This window comes from Ruditapes philippinarum, unplaced genomic scaffold (genome assembly GCF_026571515.1).
Source record: "Ruditapes philippinarum isolate M1 unplaced genomic scaffold, ASM2657151v2 ctg748_1_1_1_1, whole genome shotgun sequence".
Classification (NCBI taxonomy): Eukaryota; Metazoa; Mollusca; class Bivalvia; order Venerida; family Veneridae; genus Ruditapes; species Ruditapes philippinarum.
Window position 1 is genome coordinate 58556 of NW_026867085.1, and position 21009 is coordinate 79564.

At 32.8% G+C, this 21009-nt stretch overlaps 2 protein-coding genes across 3 annotated transcripts; one reads left to right on the forward strand and one right to left on the reverse strand.

Annotated features, from left to right (window-relative positions):
• Positions 1-1505: 1505 nt before the first annotated feature.
• On the reverse strand, positions 1506-10250 carry LOC132734780 (mediator of RNA polymerase II transcription subunit 8-like). Its single transcript, XM_060721628.1, has 7 exons — positions 10086-10250; positions 9035-9153; positions 8233-8377; positions 6148-6288; positions 3887-3971; positions 2950-3096; positions 1506-2207 (listed from the first exon to the last, which is right to left on the reverse strand). The coding sequence occupies exons 1-7, from the start codon at positions 10089-10091 to the stop codon at positions 2125-2127; spliced, it is 726 nt and encodes a 241-aa protein (XP_060577611.1). The 5' UTR covers positions 10092-10250; the 3' UTR covers positions 1506-2124.
• LOC132734779 (nuclear transcription factor Y subunit gamma-like) lies at positions 10137-20090 on the forward strand. Of its 2 annotated transcripts, none has more exons than XM_060721627.1 (11): positions 10137-10254; positions 11899-12045; positions 12795-12866; positions 13475-13588; positions 14565-14660; positions 15219-15396; positions 16345-16406; positions 16992-17069; positions 17711-17788; positions 18760-18915; positions 19744-20090. In XM_060721627.1, exons 2-11 carry the CDS (start codon positions 11929-11931, stop codon positions 19822-19824), a joined length of 1032 nt encoding a protein of 343 aa, XP_060577610.1. In that variant the 5' UTR covers positions 10137-10254; positions 11899-11928; the 3' UTR covers positions 19825-20090. The 2 variants fall into 2 exon arrangements, with proteins under 2 accessions (XP_060577610.1, XP_060577609.1); XM_060721626.1 differs by lacking the exon at positions 10137-10254 and adding an exon at positions 11107-11131.
• The last annotated feature ends 919 nt before the right edge of the window (positions 20091-21009 follow it).

The window sequence follows — 21009 nt, forward strand, 5'->3', positions numbered from 1 at the left end:
ATATGCGTTTTCCATCTTAGAGAGAATAGTTAAAGTTAAGGAAAGTGTGCGACCGTTGGATCCCGCATTTGCTAACTTCTGACCAGAAAAGGAAGCGGGTTTAAAAGACTAGGCCTTATTCCCTAGGTTCAAAGATCGAGACCCTAGACGCCCCGAGACAATTTTTTTTTTTAGCCCGACAATAATCTCAGTAACAAAATATAATGCTGAAGTTACATTACAATGAACCCAAGGTTCGGGGTGCGCAGGATCAAATTACACCATTATAATGCACCTATCAGCCTTAGTTCAAGCTTATTTAGAGGAGTAGAGAATTGAGATTTTGCTACATCCCACATATAGTCCTGACATCTATCCTTGTTATTTTTAATTAAATCCGTACATCAAATCTTGTATTCGCGGTCGCCAGTTCGAAACCCGTAGTGCCGGTCTAAAGCGCTCTCTGTCAGTGTATAAACAGTATACCCAAAAGACAGTTCAAAAAAACTTTCTCGGAATCTGAGGCTGGAATAATAATAACTGTCATATGTTGCTGTTCGGATCGGAAGGGGACTCGTCCATGGGCGAGTTCCCGAGAGACGGATATAATTGCGATCCGAACCACAAACATGTCAGATATTTTTTCTTGCCTTATTCAATCATATTTTACATTCTTTACCTTAATTATACAATTTACAATGAAAATTTATGTAATTACACCCATGACTATTATCTCAAAACAGCTATGAAATTACAACTTCATTGTCATCCTAAGCATGCCATTGTATAGCAAGCGACTCATCTGGCACTCCCAATGCCAGATGAAATTTCCCGCAGGAGTAAAACTAACGGAAACACCAGTCTGATATGTCAGAAGTGTAGTGGTCCATGGGACACTACTTATCATTTTTCACAGGCATGACTTACTTATAAAAACGCGCTGCCGTTGACACTAATTTAATATGCCCCTGTATGTCTGTATCACTTCAATATTGCTTTATTTCACTAAAATACAGTATATCAAAACTACAAAGGGTAAACATGTTCCTGACATGCTTTTCACAACAAGTTTTATACTATAAGTAAGTCCACCCTTATAATTTCAAAATTTAGGCATTATAAAGGTACTTCTATAAACATCTTGGCCAATTTTAAGAGCATATAAATTTAATTTTAGTATACAATTCTTAGCAAGGGCATGGGAGCATATGGTAAGCACATTAACACAAATACTGATAAAACTTTTAAGATACATGTACATTTGTAAATAACTTCAGCACACTAAAATTGTAGTGGTCATCTTGCTTATAATTATGGTAACTTATTACAGTAGCGAGGGTAAACAAACCTTAACACAAACACACAGGCCCCCATGGAGGTCTTAGACTATCTTAAGATTAGTCAAAATCATCAAATGGTTAAGGAAGAGATGTTGTTTAAAGAAATTTTTGAAAACGTCAGACAACAGAAACATTGTCAACACAAAAGCTAACCTCCGAAATAATTACAACTTATAAGCAAAACAATAAATTTGAAACTATTCTTTATTTTACACAGACAATGTATCCCTCAGATGCAAAACAGTATGATCAATAAATTTCAGCTCACAGCTCTAATAAATAAAATATTTTCTCTCATAAAATACTAGATTTTTTAATGTTTTAACAAGTGGTGGAAAATGACATGCTAAACTGCCATATAAGATGAGTCAAGTTATTTGAAATGTTGCTATTTCCACCGCCTTTAGGAATGAGTTGCATGCTTTGGATAACATTACTTCCCTCACCGTCTTTTTTAATAACAATTCAATATACAATATGCAAGAATAAGAATCTAAAACTTGCTGTCATCACATACAGGAACACTTAACTCTCTGGGAACTGTTTATTGCATGAAAAAACTTGGAAACACCTTACAGCCAGATATATTCGGGTCTATAAAGATACAACACTCGAATAATTTCCACAAATTATATAAATATATCTCTTCATCTGTCTAATTATGTCTGCAAAATGATGAAAATCGTATTTTGAGGTGTCCAAAATGACAAAATGTACATCTCCATCACCGATAAATGTCCCTCAGGTAAGCTAGACAATAACCTAGGAAGTCAATCATTACTCCACAGCAAGATTCAAGGTCATTTCAAGGTCGTGTGTAAGGGTGCCCAGATGTTGCAACTTTTATCTGCGTTTTTATCGAACTTTGAGCTTTAGCCATAGTAGGATCTGAAATGATGAAATAAAAAAAATTGGCGTCAATTACAACATGCAATATAAATTCTACAGTATATACTTTCAAAGATAATCACAAATAAATCACTTATTGGCCCTGATCCTGAATTTGTAAATTGGAATCTAGGATTTTCAAGCAGATACATACAGAACTATAACAAAATAACTGATATTTTAATCCAATTATTGCTATAAATAATCATAAGTAACTATCGTAACTTTCAGAAACAAAATTCATAACTATTGCATACTTTAAGATAAGAGCTGTAAAAATACAAGTAAACAGGTAAAAATAACAGAAAGTTTTACAAAATTTCAAATGTCAAACATGTATATACATATGTTTATCCATGATAGTTAAATTATTTAATACCAATTCATTGTTGCAGTCACAGTTAATTACAGGGTATGGAAAAATGTCTGTAAGAGAAAACGATATTCTAATCAACCTTTCAGCAGTGTTACCTCGCACCAACAGAGTAAAGGACTTATGGCTATTTTCCTGTTAGCAGAAGACCTCATGTGCCCCTTCATGCATTATTTCAGGATAAGAGTGGGCACCTAAGTAGAACCACCAATGTTCCGTAAGCTAGCTAGATAGCTTCCTCACATGAAGGAATCCAAAAAGCCCCTCAAGGGATTTAAACCATCAGAGGTGAGGAGCAACTCAATGAAATTAATCACTTGCCAAACAAACACTAGCTGTAGCATTAAATGAGTAAAAAGCAATACTTACTCTGCATTTTCTGTTGTGACATTCCTGCTTGAGGTGATTCTGATAGTCGGCCTCGATTTGTTTTCAAGTTTTTCCCGTGCAATGAAGCACTGACCAGCGTGTCTCTATCAGCAACTGAAGATGTTTGTGGCTGACTATTCTTGTGACCTGCACACAGATAAAAGATTTATGTAAGGAGCTATACCATTGATCGAATTCAGATTTGTGTCTAAAATCAGCCAATCTAAATTCTAAAATGGGTTCTGAACAAAATAAATGGACTAACTTTATATAAGCAGGAAAATCTATTTTTAGCCTAAATGACCTTGACCAAATCAAACTGAAACCTGGATCATTACAGATAATAACATATCAAGTATCTCATATATCAGCCAATAAATAAAGGTGTTTTGTAGAGCTGTCATTGATTCAGTGCAAAGCATTTTGACAATACATCGATATTGGTTAGCAAATATCAGCGATACACCATATATCCATAAATACTCTTATTTTCATGTACATTAAACTATTTTCACACCTGTTTAAATGATTTTAGTAAAAAAATGTTCTGTACATGCAAATATGTTGTGTCCCATCTCTAAACGACCTTTGCACCATTTTTTCTGACTATATTTTGTCATTACTGCTTTGAAATGTGTCCATTATGAAACAACAGTGGCCACCTACTTTTGTATATGTTTTTAGTGAATTTTCATAATTTATAAGCATTTAAATAATTATTAAAAATAATCAATTTTTTCAAATGCATATCGATTATTGATCAACAGAAAAATATCAACGGTACATCGATATAGCCTCTAATGATGACAGCTCTAGTTTTTTGAGAAAATGGTAAGTGTAATGAAAAGACAAAAGGAAAGATGGATGGATGATGGACAAGAAAGCATTTATGTCCTAAAGTCATATATTTTATTTTAAGATGGCAATAGACACTTACTAGAATCATTCTCCCACTCTTCTCTAGTTGAGTTTATGATATCTAGAAGATTACTAGTCACTTTATTCAAATTGTTCAATTGTTTCTGAAAAATAAAAGAAGGATTTTTTTTAAACCTAACCTCACCAATTTTGTATAATGGGTTTGCTCTGCTTTGAATTGGGAACAGTCCATTACTAGTTTTAGGGACTTCCGACATTAGACTGCACTAATGTCATGACAGTCAATACTTACTAAAATGTGGCATGAACAATTTATTTTGGTCGCAGACACTTTTCAGGTCAATGCACAGGATAAAATCAACATAGATCGAATATTGATACTATAGAGTTGGTTACTAAATTTTATAACTCTGATATTGATATAACTGAAATTCATCTTATTAAACTATTAAACTCAGCTAGGTGTGAGCCATATCAACTTATCATTTCGGCATTTCTAGTCTCCACATTATTGTACTACAGTTAAACTTCGTTCGCTCGAACTCGGATCGCTCGAACACCTCCCTTCGCTCGAACTCATCGTCCGGTCCCGGCGAATTCCCTATATAACATATATTGTTCTACCTCGGATCGCTCGAACACTGATCGCTCGAACTCTCGAACAGGTTGTTCGGTCCCTCCAATAGAAATATAGTGAAAATCACACGTTTTCGGTCGAACACAAAAAAATTTCAAAAGCTGTGAACGATCCGCTAATTAGTGACAGTCGGCGTCTCGTGTTTTTAACACCTTGTGATAAAGGCAATTAAGGTTGAATTATACAAAAAGACAGGTGATATTCGCTCATCGATTTGTTTGTTTTGTTTACCGACCGTTTTTATTTAAGATGCAAACAAAACGCATATTAATGGTAATTAATGATATTAAAAGAAATGAGTGAGATGTGCTGAAACATGTGATAGAGACATTATTGAGGACTTAGTTTCGGCACGGAACTCAACCGAAAGTGATCCAACAGAAACGGAAGAAGATGATGAACTGGGGAAGCTATGAAAGCTTGTGAAATATTAAGAACTTTTAAATGACTTTTCCCGATAATTGTGTATTGACATGTGCTATAAAATCTTGCTCTATTAATAGATTGATACTTGTGTGTGCTATTTTTAGATTGTGATCCATGATAAATGAACAGACTTGCCTGTGCTATTTTTAGATTGTGATTCACGATAAATGTAAACTCTGTATTATATTGTGTATAACAAAATAAGATAAAGAAGTATGTATTATTTTTATTGAATTCATAGATCATTGTTACAATGTAACAACAATACAGATGGATAAAAACAAAAGGTAACATTCAAACAGGTATATGCCTCTATGTACGATCTTATTTTTCAACCTCGGTTGGCTCGAACTACCGATCTCTCGAACAAATTTTCACGGGCCCTCCGAGTTCGAGCGAACGAAGTTTCGACTGTACTTATATATTCATCTTTGCTAAGAATAATCTATTCAAGTCTTGGATAAAATAAAACCTGTCTGAGTAATGATTATATAAGGCTGTGACTGTCATAGGGTGCAAACCACTTGCCCATAACTGTTGTGGGTTTGAATCCCGACAGTGAGGAAGTTATCCAACTAGCTTACAGAATGTTGGTGGTTCTACTCTTGTGCAGGTTTGTGCCCGATAATGCACAGAAGCAGTGGCTTTTTATCTTAACTCATGGAGAAAGACTTGGGTTATGGTGCATTATTTCAAACACAAACAAGCACCTGAGTAAATCCACAGACTTTCCATTAGCTAGATGGACAGCTCCCTTACATATTTAAATTCATAGAGGAGAGGTGCAAATGATTTGCTGTCAGATACCTTAACCACTCAAAGTGCTCTTATGCAAGTGGATTTGTAATATAAACATGTTAATTTTAAATACATTGTACAATGTAGTGTTAAAGTGGCATTGTCAAAATATTGTGCTCAAACCAACAAAAAAGTGGCCTCAAATTTCCTCATCCTGTTGAATATATTTAAGAATGAACTTGTCATGCATTCAATTAAGAGCTATAAAATATGAAGTATTCAAAAATAATTATAAAACAAACACTGAGCCAACAGGAAGTTTTTAAATCAATTTAATTCTCGCAAGACTGCAAAGATGTGCAAACAAGCTAGGCTCTATACTGGTGGAAAAGACAAGATAATATGCCACTTACATATCAAATGATACATAGTTCCAATGTGACAACAAGTCAATGCTAGGATTGAAAGATGAACATAGAATAAGACAAATAAAACAGGAAATGACAATGTTAACTTACTGTAGCTAAATCTTGGGTCACCTGCTGGGCCTTGTTTGTAAGTTGTTGAGTCTTCTCCTCCACATCTGGTTCCAGTTTTGTTCTCAAGTAATTGGGGGCAATTTCATGATTAAACATCATCACTCGTCCCTCTGTCAATTTCTATGGAAACATATAATAAAGAATGTCAATATACCAAATAACTTGCTAATGTCAGAGTGGAACAACAATAAACCAAATAACAGATTACTTTCCACTTGTAATGTAAATATCCCAAATAACTTCCTAATTTCTAACAGGAATGTCAATAATTTCATTTACATTTATATAATATCCAATAATTAAATCATTCCTAATCTTACTGTCAATATACCAATTTTTTATTTTTAAAAAAGAATGTCAATATAAATAACAAGAGGGCCATGATGGCCCTGAGGTCGCTCACCTGTATTTAGGCCCCTGGAGCAGGGCTAGTTTAAACCCCAGGGCTTTTATTTTAACAAACTTGGTAGACACTCATTAGAAGATGTTTCATGATGTTAAGTTTTTACTACACACTATAATGAAAAACAATGACCTCCGCCCCCCCCCCCCCTTTGGCAGGGCCAATTTTAACCCAAGGGCTTTTATTTGAACAAACTTTGTAGACACTCACTAAAAGATGTTTCATGCTTATTATCTAAACTCTACCTATTTGGGTTTTTTCAAAGAAGATTTTTTAAGTTTTTGCTATACACATATAGGGAAAATCAATGACCCCCGGGGCGGGCCAATTTTGACCCAAGGGCTTTTATTTGAACAAACTTGGTAGACACCTATTAGAACATGTTTGATGCTAAATATCTTAGCTCTAGCTCTATGGGTTCTTTAAAAGAAGATTTTTTAAAGTTTTTACTATATGCATACAGGGAAAATCAATGACCCCCTGGGGTGGGGCCAATTTTGACCCCAGGGCTTTTATTTGAACAAACTTTGTAGACACCCATTAGAAGATGTTTCATGCTAAATATCTTAGCCTTAGCTCTATGGGTTCTTTAAAAGAAGATTTTTTAAGTTTTTACTATATGCATATAGGGAAAATCAATGACCCCCTGGGGCGGGGCCAATTTTGACCCCAGGGCTTTTATTTGACAAAATTGGTAGACACTTATAAGAAGATGTTTCATGCCAAATATCTTAGCTCTAGCTCTATGGGTTCTTTAAAAGAAGATTTTTTAAGTTTTTACTATATGCATATAAGGAAAATCATTGACCCCCGGGGCGGGGCCAATTTTGACCCGAGGGCTTTTATTTGAACAAACTTGGTAGACACATACTAGATGATGTTTCATGCTAAATATCTTAGCTCTAGCTCTATGGGTTCTTTAAAAGAAGAATTTTTAAGTTTTTACTATATGTATATAGGGAAAATCAATGACCCCCTGGGGCGGGGCCAATTATGACCCCAGGGCTTTTATTTGAACAAACTTGGTAGACACTTACTAGAAGATGTTTCATGCCAAATATCTAAGCTCCAGCTCATTGGGTTTTTTAAAAGAAGATATTTAAAGTTTTTTCTTTCGGTTGCCATGGCAACCAGAGTTCTGCATGGAATTAAATTCTTTGAACAATTTTTAAAGGTGACCACCAAAGGAACATTCCTGTGAAGTTTGGATGAAATTGGCTTAGTGGTTTATGAGGAGATGTCATTTAAAGTAAAAGTTTACGGACGGACGCCGGACGAAAAGCGATCACAAAAGCTCACCCTGTCACTTTGTGACAGGTGAGCTAAAAACTCACTTATTTCTAATAGTAGAGTCAATATACCAAATAACTCACATTTTTACAATTGTAAAGTCAATGTACCAAATAAATAAATTATTTTTATCAGAATGTAAACATGGTAAATATACCAAATAAGTTATAACTCTAAAATTTCTAATAGTAATGTCAATATACCAAATAACTCACATTTTCCTAATTACAATTTCAAAATACCACTTAATATTTAATTACAATGTCAAATACCAAAGAATTCTGACATTAGTTTTCAATCAAAATATTTCTATTGTTATAACAGTTATATAATAGAAAATGTTATTATTCATTAATGTGTTTTATAGTTACCCCAAGATTTTCACATGGTTCAGGACTGAGTTCTATAGGAAGTATCAACTGGCTCTTTAGGGACGGCATTTTATCACTCTTCAACACTCGGGACAGGGAGTTTAACTGTCCTGATAACAGAGCAAAGTTATCCAGTAGAGATGGCCTGAAAGTTGTAAATGATATGAATAAAATTTCTAACAGGTACATTTTTGTATGGAATGAAAATCAGAAAATATCTGAACAAAAAAAGTGGGTTTGAAATTTTCAGCTCAATCTCCTTATATCTTTGTTTGTTTGTTTGGGTTTTACGTCACACCGACACAGAATAGGTCATTCGGCGACGTTGCAGCTTTACTGGTGGAGGAAGACCTCAGGTGCCCTTCTGTGCATTATTTCAGGCACGAACGGGCACCTGAATAGAACCACCGACGTTCCGCAAGCTAGCTGGATAGCTTCCTCACATGAAAGAATCAAAAGTCCCTGTCGGATTCGAACCCACGGCGGTGAGGGTCAAGTGGTTTGAAGTCAACGACCTTAACTACTTGGCCAAGGACGCCCCCCTTATATCTTTAATGCAAGATTATCAATTTACACTTATATGTCTTTGGAAAATTAAAAACAAAACCTCATGATTATCACTTACATGTATATAGGATGGGGACTTATTTGTAAGTATCTTGTAATGCCAGAATCACTTAATTCTCAATACAATATTGTAGCAAAAAGATCATCACCACTTTCACTGCAAGAATATAATATACCAGTACCCCAAACCAAGGTTTAAGGTGAAATAATCAATCGATTATTATGATTAACATACCAATTGAGAGTCTCATACTCGTGTTCAAGCTTGAAGATGAGTGCACCAATAGAATTCTTCAACTCACTCACTCTCTGAATCATTGACTCTAGGGACAATTCCAATTGCTTCTCTTCCTTCTGAAACATAAAGCATTATTTTGCATCACCTTTATTTATCTTTGGTAAAGTAACCATGTACAATATTTAGTTGAGAATCAGGATCAACTTGCTGGTATATGTTATATTACGGAAATTGAAATTGCAAGTGTTTTCTTTTTTTCGCTTTTTCTGCCACTTACTTTACCATTTTTCATTGCATAACAGTTATGTCTGACAAGATAAAAAATTTATTACAAATGAATAACATCTCTATCAATTGTCCATAGAATCCATAGAAATGATTTAGTAACGTTTTAAAACATTTTGAAACTGAAGTTCATTTCTCTTAGTATTTTCGCACAGACTTAAAAAAAAAATTGTGATTTTCAGAGAGAAAAAAACTTCCCATCATCAAAAGCCAAAAATTAATCTATCTATACTGAAATTGTTTCATGATATTCAATAATATCTTCGTTTAGAAACACAAGTTTGCAAATTCATTATTGTCTTTGGTTATTTATTGTAAAATTGACATACAGCTAGCCTCAACAGTGCATATAGGCCAGTTGTACATAACTTACATAGGGCTAGAACTTTTGGCTTGCAATACAGGCCCTTACGGCTAGCCACTGCCTTTGGAAAAAGCACGCAAGCAAGCAAATGATCTGAAATTTGGCAAGCAAGTTATTGCTCTAATGACCTATATCACATGGTACATTTATCTAGAAAAAAATATTTTCAGTTCCATCATGTCAAAAAAAACTCTATTTAGTCCCTTTAATGTCTCTAAGCAAGGGTTTGACGAAATATAAGATAGAAACAGTTAGGCTGCATTGGTACGAATTGATAGAAGTCCGAAATGATAAAATTCAAAACAGGCTTCCTAAGTCATGTAAGGACCTACAAATTCTGTGTTTTGAATACTTGGTTGACTTATATTATTTAGAAATAAAACTATACACAATCATTACCTGCATTGCTTAATCTTCGCCTTTATTTTTTATTTGGAAAAATAATTTTGCCCGGAAGCTAACACAGTATTGATGAAATGCGCATGCGTTAAAAATAATATTTAGAGAAGATCTTGACAAAAGCCGCCATTATTAACACAAGACGGGCTGTTGTTCAAATTGGTTAAAGGTAATTATGAGATACTTTTTCACGTGAGTTTATCTGTCCCTTAATTATTTTGTTTTTCTATTTACTATATTAACCCTCTGGTTCATTCACCCACTGAATGGCATGGGTTGAGCTGAAATTTCATTGGCGGGGATTTGCTGACTGATTGAGATGATTGGGCGTCAATTCCTGACCAATTTATTGGTCCGTTACTAAAGTTTTAGCCATTCGTCTGTCTTGTTCTAATTTCACGTGAAACGAACATAAACATTGTAGTAAAAGTTACTCCATCACATGTAATTTCAAAAAAAAAATAAAAAAATGCCCAGACATTTTATTTCCTTCTTCAGCCGTTTCATGACGTCACGGACACAGACCTTTGTTTTAACATAAGCAAAACAAATTATGATTAAACAGTTAACCAATACAATTATTTCAGTAAGTTGTAATGAAAATAAATTTTAAAAACCTTAATCAGTTAATAAATTAAAATCATACAAGGCGATTGTCCATTTTATATGATAATTCACAGACTTGTTTATTCAAGTTTTCTTCAACTTTTTAACAAAAAAATAAATACATGTTTCATTTGTAAAGAGAGAATATTACAGTTTCAGTAAATAAAAGGAAACAAAGTGATCAGGAAGTATAATAGAATGACAAGTTTTGCAAGTTGCATAAACCTGGGACAAAAAAAAAAACACTTGTATTTCTTGTCCCAGGTATTTTTTGTCCCATCTAAACTTTTATATGAAGGCTTATTAAATGAAATAAATTTTTATCAAGTATATTAGATTATGTTCCTGAAATATAAACAGTGAATGCTAAAGCTGAAATAACAAACTGTATAGGATATTATCAATTCATATAAGGTGATTCTGATTAGCTATGCTCAATGGTATATATGTTTAATTTATTTTTAAGAATTATTGCAATTTCTTTCCTTTATCTTATTAGTGATTGAAATCAGAGATGATGAAATATTAAATATAAGAAAATGTTCTATTAAGTTGAAATGAGAATATGAAGGCCCAAATTTATAATAAATATTAATTACAAAGAGTTAGGTCAATCTGTCCATATGATCAGCGTTTTTTTCTCTACTTTGGGAATGGTGCCGGTACCAGAGTGATTGGGAAAAAAATGCGTTATTTTGACTAAAATTGGGAATTTTTTTTAATGCATTTTTTTCAGCTACAAATGAGATTAGACATCATGAATAAAGATAGCTAACAGCTTCTACTGTCAAAATAGAACTATTGAGTGGTGATTTAAATGATTATGTCGGATTTAAATAATTTTAGAAAAATCACTTGGCCTTTTGGGCATTTTGAACAGCCATTTTGGGAATTTAACATTGGAAATTGGGAATTTTAATGTCTATTTTCTATTGGGAATGGTACTGTTTTAGGGTAGTAGTTATATAAAGAAAAAAAACACTGATGATCCTTTGAATAAGCAGTTTGTTGCCTTAACCTTATCATTGATTAATACACGTTAAGAGGTATTAAATACCTATTTTGGAACAATTTTTGTGGTTTAAATAACTAATCAAGTCTTAATTTCTTCTTATTATTTTTTTTGCTTGTATCACAGTACATTTTATGTTATTAACAAAGATTTTGGTTTACACATAATAATGATGTAAATATATTATTTTACAAGATACAGAAAGGCAGTTGAAACTTGTTCACAATGTCCGATCCACCATTTTCTACAAGTGTTCCTGGTGCTGGGGTGTCAACTGAAGCTGCTAATATGTTACAGAACTTTTGGCCGAAGGTTTCCAGTGATATTAGTAATATCAAGAATGTAAGTTTTAACAGTTTATCCATTTAACCTTAAACCTGCTGGAACCAATCATAATAAATCTTTGCCATCCATATAATATAACTGTTGGTAGCTCAATTGTTGTGTATATTTTGATATTGAAATCATTTAAAATTTGAATTGACTGCCAAAGTAAAAAAATGATATAAGTAACTTGCCTAACAAAAATCTGTTTATTGTACTTCCTAAAATTAGATTTTTTAAGTTCCTTGGTCATTACATTATTCTTATTCAAATAAGTTCATTAAAACCAGGAAGTAATTGTCAAGACTTTATATACATGTTCATTGTATGTGTGGTGAAGTATTTGTAATAGCTTGTCTGTATTTAATAATTGCTTTATGTAAGTTATATAAGTAGCTGTCTAATTCTTTTCTTGATGACTTCTGGTTTATGTCCCATCAGCTTACATGTGTGCTTGTCTTACTCATGCTTTTTAAACAATAAACATAGAGTCAGTATATATGAAACACTTCCTAGATTATTTCCTAGTTTCCATTTTGTATTGGATTTAGTCATCAAAATGATATACCTCAAAGTTAACACTCTACCCAAATACATTTCTGCAAAGTTAACATTCTACCCTCTAAATTTGTAGAACCATTGTCATTTGATCTATTGTCTATTTGAAAGCTTGTTTAAAATTCTTATATTTTTTTTTGCAAATGGAAAGAAATATGCGCCCAAAAATGAAGACAGGTGATGGTAATATACCATATTTTCTGTTACAGGATCATTTTAGACAACAAGAGCTACCATTAGCTAGAATAAAGAAGATTATGAAACTTGATGAAGATGTGAAGGTATGTTTTTTTTCGAGTTTATCTATAATATCTGGGTAAAGAATTGCAATACAACAACATCAACTTCTGATCCTATACATAAATAAGTATAAAATAACACTTAGCGTTACAATTCTGCTGAAAGTGTGTGAAATTTTGTATCTCTCTTCACTGGGATTGTTTTACCATTACTTATACAAGTTGCTGATGGGATAAACCAATATGGGAGAATATTGCTTGAATGAGATAAATATTACCTGTTGCTAACCAAGGTTTATATTGACATCAGCAAGAGTCTTTTTCTGTTGTATATCCAGTCAGCAACTTGTATAATGAAATTATTATAATGCAAAGTGTTATTGGCGACAAGTTCATAAGAAAACCCAGAAAATTTAGACTGTTTTCAGAAGCATAGAAAAAGGTGCACTTAAATAAGATTCCTTGGCAGAGTGAACCCTGCACAATAAAAAATAATTCAAATTGAACCTTTTTACCCAGCAACCCAACTTAAAAAGTATGTGCTTTAAGTGGCAAATAAATTTTTAAAGATAGCCAGTTACAAAATGAGTATGATACAGAACACAAATATGCCATACACCTTGCAAAAAATTATCTTTACTTTTTTTCAGATGATTAGTGCAGAAGCACCTGTATTATTCTCAAAAGCATGTGAGATTTTTATCAGTGAATTGTCACTAAGAGCTTGGATCCACACAGAGGATAACAAACGAAGAACTTTACAAGTATGTTATAAACTTACCTTTGTGAATAATTACATGGAGTGTATTCATGAAAAAAGCAAAAAGAAGAGGACATTGACTTAGCCATGGAACTGTACTTAGTTAAAGTGAATTTGCATTTATACAGGGCTGTTTTCCTTCTATAGCAGAGACCCTTTAATTTAAAGGTGTCATCCCCAGGAAAAATTGTTTTAAGATCATGCAGTTAAGATATAATATTCTTTAAGTTTTTTTCTTCTTTTTTGCAAAAAATACTGTGTTATTTCCTCTCCTGCATGTGAAAAAATGCCCATTTATAATGTTTAAATACATGGTTTGCATGAAATATAATAGAGAAGTTATTTTTCTTCCTTTTCAACAAGGAAGATATTTGCTTTAACATTATGTGTTTTACTAATATTATTGCACTTCCATGCCATCTGATACTAATCTGCACTGTTCACTATTCATTCAGTAGTTACTGGGTATTTTAAAAATTATCCAAAAAATGATAGTTATGTCCTGATTGAAAGTTTGTTGAGTCCATTTAAGATATTAAGCAGGTAAGGTAATAAGCTGTAAACTTCCCTAAGTTTTGACTGACATCTTGATCATAATGCTATTTTCAAGCCAATAAATATTGATGTGAGGATAAGACTATATTGTAAAAGTACATAAGTGTTCTAGGTTCCTTAGGTACGGCCTTAACTTGACTGGAGTCATATTATAGTTTCCTTAACACCTTATAAAATATAACCAATGAAATGTCAGCATTTGAACCACATGATGTTTCAATAGAAATCAACATTGGATCAAGTATTATCAATTCAGCCTCATTTCCAAGAGCCTTGTACAATATAAGTTTGTCAACTTAGCACTTGTCCAATAGGATTCAGTATTGAACTTCAACAATGTATCATAACATATAGCCAACCAATTGATCCATGTTCTTAATATTTATTTATGATGATAATTTTACTTGTTTGAAACTTCTTTACAGAGAAATGACATAGCCATGGCAATCACAAAATTTGACCAGTTCGATTTCCTCATTGATATTGTTCCAAGAGAAGACATAAAACCAGCAAAAAGACAGGTATCCTATTAGACAGATTTGTTCCAGGTCATTACTGAATTAATGACAACCAAAAGAAAGGAATGCAAATGTTAACTTTGCAAATAAAATTAATTACATGATTTTCTTAAAGTAAATTGTTATTGAATGGCTTTTATTTAATTCTTCAAATTTTTCAAAAGGTCAGTGTTATTTTGTTTGTAATGTTAGTTAATTTACACTCATTGCTAAGTTGAACAAAGTATCAGTTAAATAAATACATGTATCAAGATTTTGTTTTCTGTGAGAAAGTCAATAATTGAAGATCTGTTGTACAATTAGTAATTACGGAAATACGTTAACATAACAAAAAATCAAGAAATAATTATATATTGATGTTGTTGGCAATTGTGAGATACATGTTCATTATTCATCATATAAATGTTAATACAAAATCATTTAGAACTGAAATAAGTTATTTCTTTCAAAGAATATTTTTTAAGAATATCCAAATGATACATTTCCTTGATATCAATATTTGAAATGTAAACATTATAGACCAATCCACTTTAAAGAAAAATGTTAACTTTAATTTTAAAGGATGAAGTTCGAACCTCCGTGGTACCTGATCAGATCCAGTACTATCTACAACTGGCACAACAACAGCAGCAGCAGCAGCAACAACAACAACAGGCCACCGCTCAGGCAGTTACCCAGGTACAAACCACGGCACAGATACCGCAAGCAACACAAGCTGTCGGAGGGATACAAATTCCAGGTGATTATCTGACTTAGAGATGGTGGAATCAAATGATTCATTTGTAAAACTTGATAATTTATGTTGTTAAGTACTTAAACATTTACTTGATAATTTATGTTGTTAAGTACTTAAACATTTACTTTATAATTTATGTAGTTAAGTACTTAAACATTTACTTGATAATTTATGTTGTTAAGTACTTAAACATTTACTTGATAATTTATGTTGTTAAGTACTTAAACATTTACTTGATAATTTATGTTGTTAAGTACTTAAACTTTAACTTTTTTAGTTGTATATGATCCTGTATTGTAATTGAGGTTGTTACCACTCTTAACTGAACTTTAATATATATATATAATTATGCTTCTAAAACAATCTTCAAACATCAAAGAATATGTAAAATATGTACTGCAAATATTTGTCACATTATATGTAATCATTAAAATATATGCATTTATTTTATTCTTAGACTTTATACAAAATGAATTTCTAATTACCTCCCTTTATTAACATGAAATGTAAATTTGGTAAATAATGCTTTTTGGAACTTACATTATGGATAAATCTTCATTTGAGCATTATATTTATGATATAAAACCATAAAAAAATGAAAATTGGACAAACACGTTTACTCACCAATTACGCAGTATGATAAGAAAGTTTCAGGGAAATCTGTTGGTTGACAAAAAACATGTTTAATATTTACTTAAAACAGAATTATTACACTTAAGATATTCTTTCATGATGGAACACTTCCAATTCCAAAATGTTTTTACCAGGATATACTTCAATAACTTGAAATACAGTCAAGAGGGATAATTGTTTCTACCAAGCCAGGTAATAGTCATTGACCAAAGCAAACAAAGCAAATGGCAAATGAATTGAACAGAATTGGAAATTTTAAGACACTGTGAAAATTTGAAACCCAAAATAAAATAGATAAACAATTTGTTTGCCTTTCAGGTGCTCAGATACTTCAGCAGCCATTCCAGGTGGCCCAACAGGCTCAGGCTGCTGCACCTACTGTAAGTATTACAGATTAATTTATCTCATTAATGATTATTTTGATCCATATTACTGATTGATTTATTTAATTTATATCATTACATGTAATGATTATTTTGATTCGTATTACAGATTGATTCTCATTAATGATTGTTTTCTATTGAATCTTAATTACTTGCATATTTATAAAGAATTCTTTTCAAAATACATAATAATGAAGATGAGGATATATTCTATGTGAATAGCTTGATTTGCTTCTGAAGATTGACATTTGAGCCGTGTCATGACAAAACCAACATAATGGGTTTGCGACCAGCATGGATCCAGACCAGCCTGCGCTTCGCGCAGTCTGATCAGGATCAATGCTGTTCGCTATCAGTTACTCTACTTGTAATAGGGTTGGTAAGCGAACAGCATGGATCCAGATCAGACTGCGCAGATGCGCAGGCTTGTCTGGATCCATGCTGGTCGCAAACGCACTATGTTGGTTTTGTCGTGACACGGCTCATTTGTTCCTTTCAAATAAAGACATCTTCAGCTATGTGAAGCAATCTGCAATAGTATCAATAGATGAAGTTTAAATTTTGATAATCTGTTATACACAGGCACAGTCTCAGGTTATCACGATTCAGCCTCCACAACAACAAGCACAACAACAAGCACAAGTCACTCAACAAAGTCAGGTAAATGTTCACTTGTCTTTTATATACTTAACACCATCAAAGTAATTACAAATTTTGTACATTTTATTGAATATTGTGTAATCATATGCTTCCGTGATTGAGGTTGTTGACATAAAACCACTTGCCCCTCACCGGTGTAGATACAGTTCCTGACAGAGACTGTGGTGGATTCTTTCATTTGAGGAGCTATCCAGCTAGCTTATGGAACATAGGTGATTCTACTCTGGTGCCTGAAATAATGCAAAAGGGGCTCCTGAGGTCTTCCTCTATCAGTAAAACTATGTTGCTGTGATGTACAATTCAACAACAACAAAAATGATTGTATGCCTCCACCTTAACCCAGATTTGTGCTATATCAGTAGAACTGGTCATTCTTGGTTATGAGCAGCTGAGTGTTAAAGTCAGGCTGCATTGAGATGCAATTTTGTAAGACTTCTTTGCACAATTGGGTTTGAATCGCAACAGGTACTTCTGATTCTTTCATGTGTGGAAACTGTACAACTAGCTTATGGAAGGTTGGTAGTTCTACCCCAGTGCCTGCTTGTGTCTGAAATAATATTCAAAGGGGCATCTCAGGTTTCCCTCCACCAAGTTAAAAAGTGACATTTTATGTATATAAATCATGATGAATTATGTTACAGGTTCAACAGATACAACAGCCACAAACACAAGTGTTCCAACAGGTTATCACACCCTCTGGTCAAGTAGAAAACGTACCAGTAAGTATTGTCTTTACAAGATGTTACTGTAATTTCTATGATTAAAAGTGAAGGTAATTAGTCCTTACCCTGCTTGATTGGAAAGTGATCAGCCTTTGCCACCAGTATAGAGCCAGGTCAGCCTGCACATCTGAGCAGTCAAACCAGGCTCTATACCATTGGATGACTAACTTGAAATTTTCGTCTTGATATCCCCAAATTGATAATGGACAGTTCTATACATGTAAATAGAAGTTGGATTCATGTAAATAGAAGTTGGATTCACACATTAAAGAAATTCAGCAAGGTAAAGGTTAACACTTGCTCAAATTCTTTTAAAACATAGTCTTTAATAGGGCTCTTATATTAAAGAAATGTTACTTGGACAATTTAATTCCTTTTTGTAAAAGAAATTGATTTTAAATCATACATACTAGTATTTATCTAACCTCAATCGTGAAATAAGTGCTATCAACATGTATATTTAATCTATAAGGACATTTAAATATATTAATTTATATTGAAATCAAGCAAATATTCCTTTGACTATTTAATCAGTCTGCGAAATTAGCAGTTGTCCAATTGCCCGGGACAACCATTTTTTGGTTCGGACAATCAATTTTTAAAAGTTTACTTGCCCAATGGACAAGTAAAAATTTGCAGAAAGTATTCATCAAAATTTCAACAAATAGTGATAAAATGCAAGGATATCAAATACAATTAGTTTGCATACATTTATGACTGTTTCTCACTTAAGATAAGTTTGCAGATTTGATCAATAATTGCTTGGAGATGTTCTGATGAAAATATTTGGGCAACCAGTTTTTACTTCAGACAACCAAAGTTTCTTGAATTGGTTGCTCAAATGACAACAATTTTTAAACCCTAATTTCACAGACTTTTTAATCACGTGTCATCTGCAGATACATTGTGTAAAAGTTTAACATACATTGCCTAGACTGTTATGTTACTTTCATCAATTTGCATTTCAGATTCAGCTCACACCACAACAGTTACAAGCCATACAAATGCAGTTACAAGGTAAAACCAGTAACCAGCCAATAATAATACAGACATCTGCTGCCCAGCCTCAACAGCCAACACAGACAGTGGTGTCACAGTCGGATCAAGTACAGTTTGCTAATCAGGTACTTTGATATTTTAAAGTTTGGGCTATTAAACATTTGCTCCGTATATTCACAGTTATTGTCACAAAACATATTTCGTCTACCTTGAGAGAAGATGGAGCTCATTTTTGTTTGGTTTGATCACAGAAAATACATCCAACTATAAGCTTTTCCACTTGCTACCACAGATATAAATGATCTATTTGGAGAAGTTGGAAGTTACTTGTGGAAAATTGGTTTAGTAATGGTTTGGAATATAGGCAAAAGTTTTTGTACCCTGGTATTTGGCTGATAAACCATATGCTAACCTTAATCACAGAAATAGGAACTTTAGTTGAAATGTCCACAAAAGTTCCTATTTCTGTTTTGATCACTTGTTGGTTCTCAATAATCAGATAAGAAAATACTTGTTTCTTATACTGAAGCAAATATGTTTTGTTTCACTTTTAGTGCAAGAGAGATAGGTTTTTTTGCATTACAAGAAAATACGCAAACCTGTGTCTTGAAATTTTTACAAATACTTTAACATGCAGTTTCAAATTTATAGTTTGTCAGACAAATATAGCTTTTCTGTTCTGAAATGAATATATAAAATGTGTACCACATAATTTTAACAACAGAAAGCAAATAAAAAAAACAAGAATGTAAAAGAAATAAATTGAAAATGGTCTCTAAAATGTATTCGAGTTGTCTCCCTTTAATCATAAAAATATTTTGGTTCAATGTTTAGTGCTGGTGTAAATCTAGAATTCTTTGGACAGTGAACAATCTTAAACAATTTTTTAAACAATAGATGATTGATATCTGCTTGCTTCTATGTATTAAGCTAACATTGTTGTTGTTTTTCAGGGAGTGTTTCAAGTCCAACAGTTACAAGGCTCAGGACAACAAGTTTTTATACAACAAGATACAGACCAGACGGAAACTTGATCTTAACACGCCATTTTTTATAGACTTTTATTGTATATATTATATACTGTTACCTCAGTAAAGCAGTCATCAAATCATCGTAATATTATGTGGACTATGTTCACATGATAGACTCTTAAACATTGTACAACATGTACATAGACAAAACCATTTGTAAATAATGTGGTTCTCATCTTGATTGTCAAGATCCTTTTTTTATGTGAGTTGTTTGAATGGATAATTTATATGATGTGAAATTATCAAAGAAAAATTGTGTCCAAGACAAACCTGATTCTTGTTATTAAATCCCATAATATCCCATGACCTGCTGGAACCGAAAGTGATTAATTAGCACATCCGTGCAGTATGACTAGGTCTTCCAATTTTTAGATCGACTGTTTTGAAGAAAGTCACGTTGCACTGTTATGCTCGTCATGCAAAATCTTTAATGAAGCTTTGAAACTTGGAATACTTGCTTATCATGATATGTGTAAGCTATATTTATGGAGTAATGCCTCTTTTCAACTTAGAAATTTTGTAGTACAATTCAGTAAATTACTGAATGGTCATATTTTGGCGAATTATAACATTTTAACATTTAAGCACATTAATGGTCCTTACTCTGGGGTGCCTTGAATGCATACATTAGTTTGTCATAATTGGCATAAGAAATAAAATCTCAGTTCTGCTACACGGACCTCTGCACTTACGGATTTGTGATGGAAATATCACCATTTCATAAGCTTCCAATAGTTATGTACATTTTACTTACAGGAGTTATCAGTGGATTCGTTTCAGAGAAATTCTCAAAATACAATTTTCTGTTGGTTTTTTTTACAATAATTTGGCAAAATAAATACCCAGAATTGTAATATTCATGCAGTAAGTCATGGCAAAAGTGAGAAATAATTTGCTTAGATAGGTAATTCTGTGTACAGAAAACATTAATACAAGTGTCATGACACTTATTTCTGGTTTGATTTGTAGTTTATTGAATAAAAAAGTCTTTACAGAATTATTAAAAACGTGATTAATCCTTGCAGTCATCCAATGTTTTGCTGCTCTTTAAATGCAATGACTCATTTGATAACTCATTATGAGTCAGCAAATTGACTTCGCTTACAAAAATAGTTTAAACATTAGTTAGCTCCCTTGAACCATCAAAGTGAATTTTCTGGCTTTATAATTGCAGTTGTCCCCCTTTGT